The sequence below is a fragment of the Tupaia chinensis genome, unplaced genomic scaffold (assembly GCF_000334495.1).
Source record: "Tupaia chinensis unplaced genomic scaffold, TupChi_1.0 Scaffold000201_2, whole genome shotgun sequence".
NCBI lineage: Eukaryota > Metazoa > Chordata > Mammalia > Scandentia > Tupaiidae > Tupaia > Tupaia belangeri.
In genome coordinates, this window is record NW_006159677.1 from 393018 (window position 1) to 406659 (window position 13642).

Sequence of the window (13642 nt, forward strand, 5' to 3'; positions counted from 1 at the left end):
CCCAAGATCCCGAGAGGAGAATGGAGGAGAAGGGATTGTGGCGTGACCATCCCCCCTGGGGGGTGATTTCTCGCTTTCTGTCTCTATGTCTCTCTCTGTCTGTCTGGTGAGCGCACGTCCCCTACAGTGAAAATCTCTTCAAAAAAAAAAAAAATTTCAAGTAGCACAATAATTTTTTTAAAATTTTTACTCATTGCAATTATTTTTGTTGTTTTAATTTATTGATGTTGACCAGAGAAAGACAGAGAGAGAAGGAAAGTGAGAAAGCAAGCTGCCAGGTCCAGGACTCGAACCACAGTCAGCTATGTGAGAATCTAGTACCTTAGCCACCACACTACCTCTGGCCCCCAAGTAGCACAATCATTAAGGACTGTGCATGGAAACCAGATATCATGGGGCAAACCTCAGTAGTTTTTTATTTATTTATTTTTTTTAGGTTTTTGTCATAGGGTGCACATGCACTTGCTGGAGAGACAGAGTGAGGGAAAATGAGAAATCACCCCAGGGAGGATGGCCACGCCGCAATCCCTTCTCCTCCATTCTCCTCTCTGGATCTTGGGCACGCACGCACACGCGCCTGGCGTGAGTTTAAGCCACCGGGTCCACGATTCGAACTGTGGTCAACAACATGGGAGTCCAGTCACATAGCTATTATGCTAACTGCTGGTTCTCCCGTCTGGTTATTTTAATAACAATAAAAAGGAGAGTTCCAGAGTTCCAATGATGGTGTGGGGTGACTACCGTGTGCTCAGACCTGTGCCAGACCCTCTGAGATCTCTTTGACACCTCTGAGCAGGTCCATGAGGAAGGACTGTTCTTCGCTTTGTTTTTTTTTTTTTTCCCTTGCTTTTGTTCAAATTGGCAGAGAGCGCATGGGTTTGCCAATAAATCAGAGAGAGAGAGAGAGCAGAGGGAGAAAGCACCTTTTCACTCTCCCTCCTATTTTCTATTTTTAGGTTTTTGCTATAGCTTCGTGTTCTCGCTAGAGAGAGACAAAAAGAGACAGCAAGAGAAAGTGAGAAATTGTCCCCCCCGCTGGGTGGCCACACTACAATCCCTTTTCCTCCACTCTCCTCTGGGGATTTTGGGCACACATGTATACGTGCCCAGCACAATTTTCAAACAAGTGGTTTCAGGACTCGAACCGTGGTTGGCCACGTGAGAGTCCAGCACCTTAAGCACCATGCCATCTGCTGGCCCCCTCACTTTCCCGCTTTTTTATATCTTTCTGGTGAGCTCACTCACCCTATAGTAAATAAATAAACTTAAACCTCCCCCCACCCCAAAGAAGAGGGGCCAGCAGACGGCATAGCAGTTACATTGCTGGACTCCCACATGGCCGATCATGGTATAAATCCCAGGCCTGGTGGCTTGAAACTCACACCAGGAACGTGTGCGTGCGTGCCCAAAGTCCTGGAAGGAGAAGGGATTGCAGCATGGCCATTCCCCCCCAAGAAGTGATTTCTTTTTCTTTTCTTTTTTTATTTTTTATAATTTATGTATTTACTTATTTTAATTTGACCAGAGAGGGACAGAGTGAGAGACAGTGAGAGAGACAGAAAGTGAGAAAGCAAGCTACCAGGTCCAGGACTTGAACCTTGGTTGGCCACGTGGGAGTCCAGCGCCCTTAACCACCACACCACCTGCCGGTCCCCCCAAGAAGTGATTTCTCACTTTCCCTCTTACTGTCTCTCTCTTTGACGTGTGTACATGCCTTAAGGCAAAACCTCTTAAAAAGAAACAGAAGGCTGGCAGGTATCGTGGTGGTTAAGGCACTGGACTCTCACATGGCCTACTGTAGTTCGAGTCCCAGACCCGGTGGCTTGATTCCTTATTTCCCCTCTCTCTGGTAAAATTAAACGTAAATAATAACAACAAATAAAAACAATACAAAGATCTAAAAAAAAGAAGAAGAAAATGGAAAAATAAATAACCAGCTCACTTCACTGGCACTTGCACGACCAGAACCCCAAACATTTTTATTACATTTTCCAGGTTTCTAGGGACTAGCGTGGGGGAGTGGCAGAGAGCAGATGACTCAGAAGGGCAGCAGCCCCTGGCAGGGGTGCCGAGGGGGTCTGAGAACCAGGACGATTCCCTTTCCTAGGAGTACCCAGGGGCGAAGGGGGGCGGCGGGTTGTACTCCTCGGGGAGCCAGTCTTCTGGGGATTCTGACAATCCACTGGGCTCTGGCGTGTACACTGGGGAAGACTGGGCCCTCGCTGCTGCTCGGTGCCAACTCCGGTCTCCTGGCGTCACCGCGCCCCCAGGTGAGCTCTGGTTGGCCGGCCTCACGGTCTTCCTGGAGGAGGTGGCTCTGTCTCTCAGGGACTGTGGCTGTGAGGTGCTTTTGAGGGAGGTGGCCATGAAGGGGTCATGGTAGATATTTTCCTTCCAGGCTGTTTCTCCTGAGTGCTCCTGGCTACCGGTCCTTGCCCCAGAGCCTGGGGTCCCTGCCAGTCGCCCCGCATCCCAGAGCGATGGCAGGCTTACCGCTGCAAGGTGCGACTTGAGCTGTTGCTGAACTTTCTTGCCCGTCTTAGGCAGGGTTTTGAGGTTCCTCCAGAGTTTCTGGCGGGCTTCCACAAGAGGGGACTTTTGGGGGTAGGAGGACGTGGCTTCCTCTGTGGTTACATGATGCATCGGGGCTGATAGCTTCCTGTCCTTAGCCCAGTGGAGCAGGCCTGGCTTTGGGGAGGCCTGAAATCCACAGCAGGTGAGATGTGGGGCCAGCCTGCCCCACCCCGAGTCCCAAAGCTGCTTCAGAAATCATGGTCTGACTGACATCCCCACGTGAATCCCCAAACCTGCTCCCATGCCCCGTCCTTCCCATCTCAGTAAACAATTTTATCATCTCATGGGGCTGGCAGGTGGCGTGGCGGTTAAGGGTGCTGGACAGCCAACTGGGGTTCAAGTCCTGGACCTGGCGGCTTGCTTTCTCACTTTCTCTCTATATATTCTCTTATTCTGCCCCTCTCTGGTTAAAAAAAATTAATTGGGACCAGCAGTTACTGTAATGGCTATGTCGCTGGACTCCCACGTAGTCGACCGCGGTTCGAGTCCTGGACCCGGCGGCTTAAACTCACGCCAGGCACGTGTGTGTGCGTGCCCAAGATCCCGAGAGGAGAACGGAGGAGAAGGGATTGCGGTGTGGCCATCCCCCCTGGGGGGTGATTTCTCGCTTTCTGTCTCTCTGTCTCTCTCTGTCTTTCTGGCGAGCACATGCGCCCTATAGTGAAAACTTCTCCAAAAAAAAAAAGAAATCACCACCCCCTAGGGGTGATGGCCATATTGGAATCCCTCCTCCAGTCTCCTCTCAGGATCTTGGGCACATGTGCCCAGTGTGAGCTTCATTTAACTTTATTTATTTATTTAAATTTGAGTGGAGAGGAACAGAGTTGGGGGGGTTGTGAGAAAGCAAGCTGTTATGTTCGGGATTCGAACTGTGGTCAAACATATGGGAATCCACTGCCCTTAACCGCCATGCCACCTGCTGGCCCCTGCATTTAATTTCCTTTTCTCTTTTTTAGATTTTATTTATTTATTTATTTTCACCAGAGAGGGACAGAGTGAGAGAGAAAGAGAGAGTGAGAAAGCAAGCTGCCAGGTCTGGGATTCAAACCACTGTTGCCCATGACAGAGTCCAGAGCCCTTAATCGCCACGCCACCTGCCAGCCCTTACATTTGATTTTCATTCTAGAAAGAGCCTCCTCAGGTAGCTTTGGTCACCTCTGCTCCAGCCCTTCCCCACCCCAGCCAAGGTGTCAGAGTCCCATCAAGTACCTGCTCAGATGAGGTCACAAGGCAGGAGGCAGGCCTCTGATGCTCCCTGGGGCTGGGGCCGGGACTGGAGCGGGGGCTCGCAGCTTCCTCCAACAGAGCATTGGAGTAAAGGAAGAGATCCTCATAATCCACATTTGTAGGGTCTTTCTGCGGAATAAAAAGGCCTGTGGCTCAGCTCCTTGGAGGGCAAGAAGTGGGGCCGGGGTCCAGGGCTATTCCTGGAGGCCGAGTCCCAGGAACTACCTCTCCCACTGCGGTTTCTGAGACCTGGGACTCTCCCACTGAGCTTTATAGGGAAACACGCCCCTCCTATAGCAGTTTCAGAAGGGCTAGGCCACGCCCATGGAATGGCAAGAGAGGATATGTCCCACCCACAACAGCTTCTTACGGGTTAGATCACACCAACCAGCAGTGTAAGGAGAAATGCCCCGCCCACAGCAGTGTCAGGGGCCAGGCCACACCCTCTGGACCCTAAAAGGAGAGATGCCCCGCCCACAGCAGTGAGGGGGGGGAAGCCACACCCACCGGGCCCTAGAAGGGAAGGTGCTCCGCCCACAGCAGTGGGAGGGGCCAGGCCACACCCACCGGCCCCTAGAAGGGGAGATGCCCCGCCCACAGGAGTGTGAGGACCCAGGCCACACCCACCGGGCCTAGAAGGAGATGCCCCGCCCACAGCAGCGTGAGGGGCCAGGCCACACCCATTGAACCTTCAAGGCGATATGCCCCGCCCACAGTAGTGTGGAGGGGTCAGGCCACACCCACCGGGCCCTAGAAGGAGATGCCCTGCCCACAGCAGTGTGAGGGGCCCGGCTACCTAGAAGGGGAGATGTCCCGCCCACAGCAGTGTGAGGGCCCAGGCCACACCCTCTGGACCCTAGAAGGCGATATGTCCCGCCCACAGCAGTGTCAGGAGCCAGGCCACACCCACTGGGCCCTAGAAGGTGATATGCTCCGCCCACAGCACTTTCACGCCCATTGAGCCTCCTGGAAATGAAGCCTCACCTAGAGCTGTTTCTTAGAAGCCATTGCTTCTGATCAGCCAAGAGTCTACCCACGCATAAGCCGTTGTGAAAAATTAGCATGCGGGAAAATGGGCCTTAGGGTGGCACCAAGGGGTGACAGAGCCCATGAGGGGCGGAGTGGGGGAGGTCACGGACCGCAAGAGAGTGAGATTCAGAAGCTAAAGGGGTGCGTGGGAGCGAGCCCTCTGCAGGCTGGGCTCCTGGGACGTGCGTCCCACCCTCACCTGCCCGCAGGGTTGGGTCAGCAGCGTGTCGTGGGGCCTAACTGGCTTCTGCTGGTGGTAGGTGACCAGGGCGTCCAGTGTGGCGTGGGTCACCGTCTCCCCGAGGATCAGGAAACTCCCATTGTCCAGGACCTTGATCATGAAGTGGCGGCAGCAGCCCTGGGCTCTGGGGAGAAATGGCTGGCATTGGGACACCCTGCTCTCCCTCAGTCCTCCTTCAGCTCCTAGTCCACAGATGTCACCCAGTTTCCATGTGGGCTTCTTACTAACCGCCCTGTGCCTCAGTTTCCCCATTTATGACACGGGGTTTGTAAAGGCTGACCTCGGGAGTTCTTACAAAGTTGGAGTAAGCTATTACAAGAAAAAAGTTTAACTCAGGGACCAGCAGGTGGCATGGTGGTTAAAGCACTGGATTCCCACAGGGCTGACTATGGTTCGAGTCCCAGGCCCAGCAGCTTGAAAATCGCAACCAATAAATAAATAAATGTTTAAAGTAAAAACAAGAGAGACCAGCAGTTAGCGTAATGGCTATGTCGCTGAACTCCCATGTAGCTGACCACAGTTTGTGTCCCGGACCCGGTGGCTTAAACTCATGCCAGGCACGTGTGCGTGTGTGCCCGAGATTCCAAGAGGAGAATGGAGAAGGGATTGCGGCGTGGCCATCCCCCCTGGGGGGGTGATTTCTCGCTTTCTGTCTCTCTGTCTCTCTCTGTCTTTCTGGTGAGCACACGTGCCCTATAGAAAGAAAAAAACACACAAAAAAAAAAAAAAAAAAAAAAAAAAGAAAGAAAGAAAAAAAAAAAGAAAAGAAAGAAAAAAGAAAAGAAAAAGAAATGGTAATAATAAAAATTTTTGAAACAAAAATAGGGCCAGCAGGTGGCGTGGTGGTTAAAGTGTTTGACTCGTTCATGTCCCACCACTGTTCGAGTCTCAGACCTGGCAGCTTGCTCTCTCTTTTTCTCTCCTTCTCTCATCAAGTTAAAAAAATAATAATGACAAATAAAATTAAATACATAAATTTTTTTAATTGTTTTAATGGGACCAGCAGGTGGCGTGGTGGTTAAGGTGCTGGACACTCCCACATGGCTGATCATGGTTCAAGTCCTGGCCCTGGTGGCTTGCTTTCTCACTTCCCCTCTTCCACTCTCTTTCTCTGTCTCTCTCTGTCAAATTAAAAATAAATGAATGAATAAGTAAAATTTAATAAATAATTTTTTTAAAAATTGTTTTAGTCAGGCCCTGGCCTATAGCACACAATAGGTACTCAATAAATGCTCAGTTAGTCCATGAATGTATTCAGTAATGGCCCGCAGTGTGCTTACTACATTTTGTTTACTCCTCGTGTGAATTAAATTTTAGTATTCCTGTACTATAGATGGACAGTTTGAGCGAGGCACAGAGAGGCTGAGTAACTCGTCTAAGATCACGCAGCATGCAATGACAGAGTTGAGCCTTGCTTGCACGGTGTCTGTCACTCAGGGACCCAAGCTTTTCCCACTGTGGATTACTCTGTAATTGAGCCATTGAGGTTTTTATTTCTTTGGCCTGAAATCCTTTTGAAAAGTAGTCATGTGTTGTGGGACTAGCAGATGGTGTAATGGCTACATAACTGGACTCCCATTTAGTTAACCACGGTTCGAGTCCCGGACCCGGTGGCTTAAACTCACGCCGGGCGCGTGTGCGTGCGTGCCCAAGATCCCGAGAGGAGAAGGGAGGAGAAGGGATTGCGGTGTGACCATCCCCCCTTGGGGGGTGATTTCTCGCTTTCTGTCTCTCTGTCTCTCTCTGTCTTTCTGGTGAGCACACGTGCCCTATAGCAAAAACCTCTCCCCCGAAAAACCTCCAAAAACCAAAAACAAAACCCTCAAGCCTGGGGGTATGACAGGTGGTGTGATGGTTAAGGCACTAGACTCCCACATAGTCAGCCACAGCAGTTCAAGTCCTGGACCTGGCAGTTTACTTTCTCACTTTCCTCTCTCTCTCTCTGTGTCTCTCTCTGGTGAATTCTCATGTCCTATCGAAAATTTAAAATAAATGCCTTTCTCTCTCTCTCTGGTCGAAATAAAAAAATAAATAATAATAGCAAAGAAAATTAAATAAGTAAAAAAAAAAGAAAATTTAAAATAATAATAATGATGAATAAAATTAAACAGTTTTTAAAAGATTTTTTTATTTTAGTTTTTTTGGAGAGGTTTTTGCTATAGGGCGCGTGTGCTCGCCAGACAGACAGAGAGAGACAGAGAGACAGAAAGCGAGAAATCACCCCCCAGGGGGGTTGGCCACGCCGCAATCCCTTCTCCTCCTTTTTCCTCCCGGGATCTTGGGCATGCACGCAACGTGCGCCCGGCGTGAGTTTCAAGCCACCGGGTCCGGGACTTGAACCACGGTTGACTACGTGGGAGTCCAGCGACATAGCCATTACGCTCACTGGTAATCCCAGTTTTTAAAAGTTTTTTTTTAAAAAAAAATCCTCAAGCCAGCACATGTGGATACATGCCCAAGATCCTGGGAGTAGAATGGAAGAGAAGGGGTTACAGTGTAGCCCCCTCCCCAAGAGTCGATTTCTCTCTCTCTCTCTCTCTGTTTCTCCGGGAAGTGCACGCTTCCTATGGCCAAAAAAACCCAAGCTGGTTTCTCCTGGGTTCAATGAATACGGAGTCAGAGAGTCACTAAATAGATCGTGGGGGCAGAGGGAGGGCCATGGCCACTCTCAGGTCCCTATTCTCAGATGCACCATCTCAGTGTCCACCTTGTCCACGTCTGCAGATGCTTGCTTTTTGGACAACTCTGCCCAGACACTGCCCGTTTGCTCTCCGAGAAGCTGTGACACAAAGCACTACTTCTGCCTGCTTCAAGGTAGGCCCAGAGCCCCCGCCCTGCCCTGCCCTGCCCTGCCCTGCCCTGCCCTGGCCCGAGCCCGCGTCTTACTTGTAGGACAGCGTGTAGCCCACGTGGCTGTGACTGACTCGGATGAGAAAGGATCCCACTGGCTGTACTTCCAGCAAGTTCTCAGCTGCCCTGGAAAAGCACACAAGGGAGGGAGGTGGTCCCAGTCAGTAGGCCTGTATTAGCCAGACTCCCGATGTTCTAATCCCAGAGCTGGATCGTGGGGAGCATGGGAGCTGGTACTCCCAGTTTTTTTTTTTTTTTTTTTTTTGAGAGGTTTTTGCTATAGGGCGTGTCGTGCACTCGCCAGAAAGAGAGAGAGAGACAGAGAGACAGAAAGCGAGAAATCACCCCCCAGGGGGGATGGCCATGCCGTAATCCCTTCTCCTCCATTCTCCTCTTGGGATCTTGGGCACGCATGCACATGTGCCCGGCGTGAGCTTAAGCCACCGGGTCCAGGACTTAAACTGTGATCAACTACATGGGAGTCCAGCGACATAGCCATTATGCTAACTGCTGGTCCTGGTACTCTCAGTGTTCTAAATGAAAAGCCAACATGAGAATGAGCTGGCAGGTGGCGTGGTGGTAAAGGCACTGGACTCCCACATGGCTGACCACAGTTCGAGACCCGGACCTGGTAGCGTGCTTTCTCACTTTCTCTTTCTCTGGTGAGTGCAAGTACCCTATAGCTAATTTAAACAATAATAATTGAGGCCAGCAGGTGGCATAGTGGTTAAGGTGCTGACTCCCATCTGGCCAACTGTGGTTTGAGTCCCAGACCCAGAGGTTTGAAACTCACACCGGTGAGTGCCTGCCCAAAATCCCGAGAGGAGAATGGAGGAGAAGAGATTGCGGCATGGCCATCTCCCGGGGGATAATTTCTTTCTTTTTTATTTTTATTTTTGAGAGGCTTTTGCTATAGGGCGCGTGTGCTCGCCAGACAGACAGAGAGACAGAGAGACAAAAAGAAAGAAATTATCCCCCGGGAGATGGCCATGCCGCAATCTCTTCTCCTCCATTCTCCTCTCGGGATCTTGGGCACGCACGCACACGCGCCCAGTGTGAGTTTAAGCCACCGGGTCCGGGATTTGAACTGCAGTAGACTACGTGGGAGTCCAGTGACATAGCCATTACACTAACTGCTGGTCTCGAGATAAATAAAATAATTCTTTTTAAAAAAGAAGGATTTTGAGGCTGTTTTGTTGTTTTTTTGTTTTGTTTTGTCTTCATCAGTTACTGATGGCTGGCCTGGGTGAGCCAGAGGGTGCGAATAGGTCCCTGGCAGTGGTGGCCTGGTGGCCCCTTGTATAGAACAAACCAAAGCCCAGAGAGGGAAGTAACTCGCCCAAGATCACACAGCGAGGCCACAGAGGAGCCCGGCCCTCCTACCACACTGAGTTGAGCACAGATGAGGAAAGGGGGCCAAAGGCAGGGGGTGGACAGCACAGGGGTGTCCTCACTCTCTTGAGATGTCACCGTGGAACCACGCGGGGACCCCATCTCGGGCCAGCTGCTCCATCTGTGTATGCACGAACCAGTCTAGTCGTGGGGGTAGTGGCGGGGGCAGCCTCCCAGTCTCCGTCATGGCTTCTCAGGGGACGGTCGCCCGGGCTGAGAGGAAGGAAGACAGTCAGGCTTCGCTTAGCTCCAACTCTGTGCTCTTCTCGTTATTAAGTCTTCTTTTTTTTTTTTTTCAGATATTTTTGCTATGGAGCTCACGCGCTTTACAGACAGACAGAGAGAGACAGAGAGACAGAAAGCGAGAAATCACCCCCCAGGGGGGATGGCCACACCGCAATCCCTTCTCCTCCATGCTCCTCTCGGGATCCTGGGCATGCACGCACACATGTTTTTAAGCCCGTGGGTCAGGACTTTAACCAGGAAGCCAGCCATGTGAGTTTAGTCACGTCAACCACCACACCACCCGCTGGACCTTCCTTGAAAAAATTTTAAAATTATTAATTTATTAATTATAATTTTTTTTTAAATTTGACCAGAAAGAGAGAGAGAGGAAAAGTGAGAAAGCAAGCCTCCAGGTCTGGGACTTGAACCATGATCGGCCATGTGGGAGTCCAGTGCCTCTACCACCATGCCACTTGCCAATCTTTCTTGCTTTTTTTTTTTAAAGAATTATTTATTACTTGAATTTTATTTGTTATTATTATTTTTTAATTGGACCAGAGATAGAGAGTGAGAGAAGAGGAAAGTGAGAAAGCAAGCTGCCAGATCTGGGACTCGAACCGCAGTCACCCATGTGGGAGTCCACTGCCTTAAACACCATGCTACCTGCTACCCCTCCTCCTTTTATTCTTATTATGCCATTATTGCAAGTGTATAAATAAATATATTTAGATAAATCGAAGAATGGAGTTTACTGAGCCAGTCCCATGACCTAGTGGTTGAAGAAGCCAGATCCCACATGGCCGACTGCATAGTTAGAATCCCAGCACCAGGGGGTTAAAGAACATGCCAGGGGGGACCAGCAGTTAGCGTAATGGCTATGTCACTGGACTCCCATGTAGTCGACTGCGGTTTGAGTCCTGGACCCGGTGGCTTGAACTCAGGCCGGGCGCGTGTGCGTGTGTGCCCAAGATCCGGAGAGGAGGATGGAGGAGAAGGGATTGCGGCATGGCCATCCCCCCAGGGGTGGATTTCGCACTTTTTGTCTCTCTGTCTCTCTTTCGGGCGCACGCTCGTGCCCTATAGCAGAAATCTCTCCCCCCAAAATTATCTATTTATTTTCAATTTATTAGTAGTATTATTTTTTCATTTGACCAGAGAGTGACAGAGAGAGAGAGAAGGAAAATGAGAAAGCAAACTGCCAGGTCCAGGACTCGAACCACAGTCAGCCATGTGGAAGTCCAGCACCTTAACCACCATGCCACCTGCCATGCCCCCCACCTTATTTATTTATTTTTTTTTTTTGGAGAGGTTTTTGCTATAGGGCGTGTGCGCTCACCAGAAAGACAGAGAGAGACAGAGAGACAGAAAGCGAGAAGTCACCCCCCAGGGGGGATGACCACGCCGCAATCCCTTCTCCTCCATTCTCCTCTCGGGATCTTGGGCACGCATGCACACGTGCCTGGCGTGAGTTTAAGCCACCGGGTCCGGGACTCGAACTGCAGTCGACTACATGGGAGTCCAGCGACACAGCCATTACGCCAATTGCTGGTCCCTGTCCCCAGGTTACTTTATTTTCTGGGGTCCAGGCATCACTTGATACTGGTCAAGAACAGAGGAACGTCCCATGGTGTTTACGACACCTATCTATCTAAAATCCATACTAAATGTGAAACTTGGAACTCTGGCCCTGGGGGTTCCCCTACTTCCTCCACTTTCCAGTCCTAAGGGTGCCCCTGCTCCATTCAAAACCAGTCAGGCTCTCTCTCCTCTCCTTCTTTTGCCTAACCTGCTTTCCAGCCAAGAGCAACTTCCGTTAACTCAAGCTCCGCTTTCCAATAGTCCTCTCCTCCGGGAAGCCCTCCTGCAATGCCTCCAGATTATTCCCAAAGCCTCACTTAGACTGCGAGGGAGCTGAGGCTCTTAGGGCACGTACCTGGGAGACCCTCCGGGCAGCTGCAGTCCTGGCTCTGTCAGCGCTGGTTCCTGCAAGAACCTGGGTTTCGTTTCAGGGGTTGCACGTCAGCTAGGCGGGGCCCACTGCCCCCGAGGCGGTTCCTGTTTCCTCCCACAGGTGAGCCCCGGGGGCGGGACCGGGACAGCGCGCGGGAGGTAGTCCTCGGTCCACAGGCGACAGAACCTCTGCAGCTGCAGGTGACAGGGTCCCTACCCAGCCCGCAGCGAGCCCTCCTTTGCAAACCTACTCTTTGCCAGCTTCAAGGGAAACACAGGGGTGACGCCTGGCAGGTGCAAGCCCCACCCTCCTGGCGTCTATAACCCAAGAAGCAAGGAAGGGGAGGGTGAGACCTCGGTACTGTCATCGTTAGAAAGTGGGCAGCCTGGGGCGGGCAGGTGGCGTGGTGGTTATGGGCGCTGGATGCCCACATGGCCAACAGCGGTTTGAGTCCCAGATCTGGTAGCTTGCTTGCTCTCTCTCTCATTCTGGTCCAATGAAAATAAATAAATAAAGTTAAATAAAAGAATTCTTTAAAAAAAAAAAAAAAGAATGATTAACCATTGAATTCTTAACTTTATTTTCATGCTATTTATTTATTTTATTGGACCAGAGAGAGGGACAGAGTGAGAGCGAGAGAGAAGAGAGAGAGAAAGCAAGAAAGCAACCCGCCAGGTCTGGGACTCGAAGTGCGAGTCAGCCTTGAGGGAGTCCAACGCCCTTAACCACCACGCCACCTGCCGGCCCCAATAAAATTTTTTTTTTTTTTGAGAGGTTTTTCACTATAGGGCGCGTGCGCTCGCCAGACAGAGACATAAAGACAGAAAGCGAGAAATCACCCCCCAGGGGGGATGGCCACACCACAATCCCTTCTCCTCCATTCTCCTCCTGGGATATTGGGCATGCACATAGCTTCGGTCTCTCTCTCTCTCTGTATGTTTCTCTTTGGTCAAATTTTAAAAAAAATTAATAATACAATAAAATAATTTTTGAGAGGTTTTTGCTATAGGGCGTGTGCACTCACCAGAAAGAGGGAGAGAGACAGAGAGACAGAAAGCGAGAAATCACTCCCCAGGGGGGATGGCCACGCTGCAATCCTTTCTTCATTCTCTTGGGGATTTTGGGTACACATGTACCCAGTGTGAGTTTCAAGCTACCAGGTCTGGGACTTGAACCATGGTTGGCCACATGGGAGTCCGGTGATGTAACCATTACACCATATGCTGGTCCTGGTAGTTGAAATACTTTCAAATATCAGTCCCCTCAGGTTTTTTACAGAGATGTTTGCTATAGGACACAGGTGCTCACTGGAGACCCAGAGAGAGACAGAGAGAGAGAAAGTGAGAAATCAGCCCCTAGGACAGATGGCCACCTTGCAATCTCTTCTTCATTCTCCTCTTGAGATTTTGGGCACACATGTGTACAGTGTGGGTTTCAAGCCATTAGGTCTGGGACTTGAACCGTGATCAACCATGTGGGAGTCCAGTGCTTAATCCGTATGCCACGTGCTGGCCCCCACATAAGTTTTAAACTAAAATAATTTTAAATTTTATTTAACTTTATTTACTTATTTTAATTTGACCAGAGAGAGACAGAGTGAGAGCGAGAGAAAGAAAGTGAGACAGCAAGCTGTCAGGTCCAGGACTCTAACCACAGTTGGCCATGTGGGAGTCCAGCGCCCTTAACCACCACACCACCTGCTGGACCCATAGATTAATTTTTTAAAAAATGATTATTTTATCGAACTGTATTTATTTTATTTGTTATTTAAATTTGACTAGGGAGGGGAAGGGAGAGAGAGGAAAAATGACAGAGCAAGCTGACAGATCCGGGACTTGAACTGCAGTCGGTCATGTGTGAGTCCAGTACCCTCAACCACCCTATCGCCTGCTGGCTCCAAATTATAATTTTAATTTTTTTTTTTTGAGAGGGTTTCACTATGGGCAAGTGTACTCGTCAGAAAAACAGAGACTGAGAGACAGAAAGCGAGTAATCACCCCCAGGGGGGGATGGCCACGCCGCAATCCCTTCTCCTCCATTCTCCTCTCGGGATCTTGGGCACGCACGCACACGCACCTGGGGTGAGTTTTAAGCCACCAGGTCCAGTATGCGAACCGTAGTCAACTACATGGGAGTCCAGCGACATAGCACTT

General features: G+C 50.4%; 1 protein-coding gene across 2 annotated transcripts; it reads right to left on the reverse strand.

Annotated features, from left to right (window-relative positions):
• Positions 1-1849: 1849 nt before the first annotated feature.
• On the reverse strand, positions 1850-11714 carry HSH2D (hematopoietic SH2 domain containing). Of its 2 annotated transcripts, XM_006147197.3 has the most exons (6): positions 11472-11625; positions 9376-9526; positions 7958-8047; positions 5030-5195; positions 3784-3930; positions 1858-2700 (listed from the first exon to the last, which is right to left on the reverse strand). In XM_006147197.3, the coding sequence occupies exons 2-6, from the start codon at positions 9498-9500 to the stop codon at positions 2104-2106; spliced, it is 1125 nt and encodes a 374-aa protein (XP_006147259.1). In that variant the 5' UTR covers positions 9501-9526; positions 11472-11625; the 3' UTR covers positions 1858-2103. The 2 variants fall into 2 exon arrangements, with proteins under 2 accessions (XP_027627121.1, XP_006147259.1); XM_027771320.1 differs by lacking the exon at positions 7958-8047 and having other exon boundaries at positions 1850-2700; positions 11472-11714.
• Positions 11715-13642: the final 1928 nt, after the last annotated feature.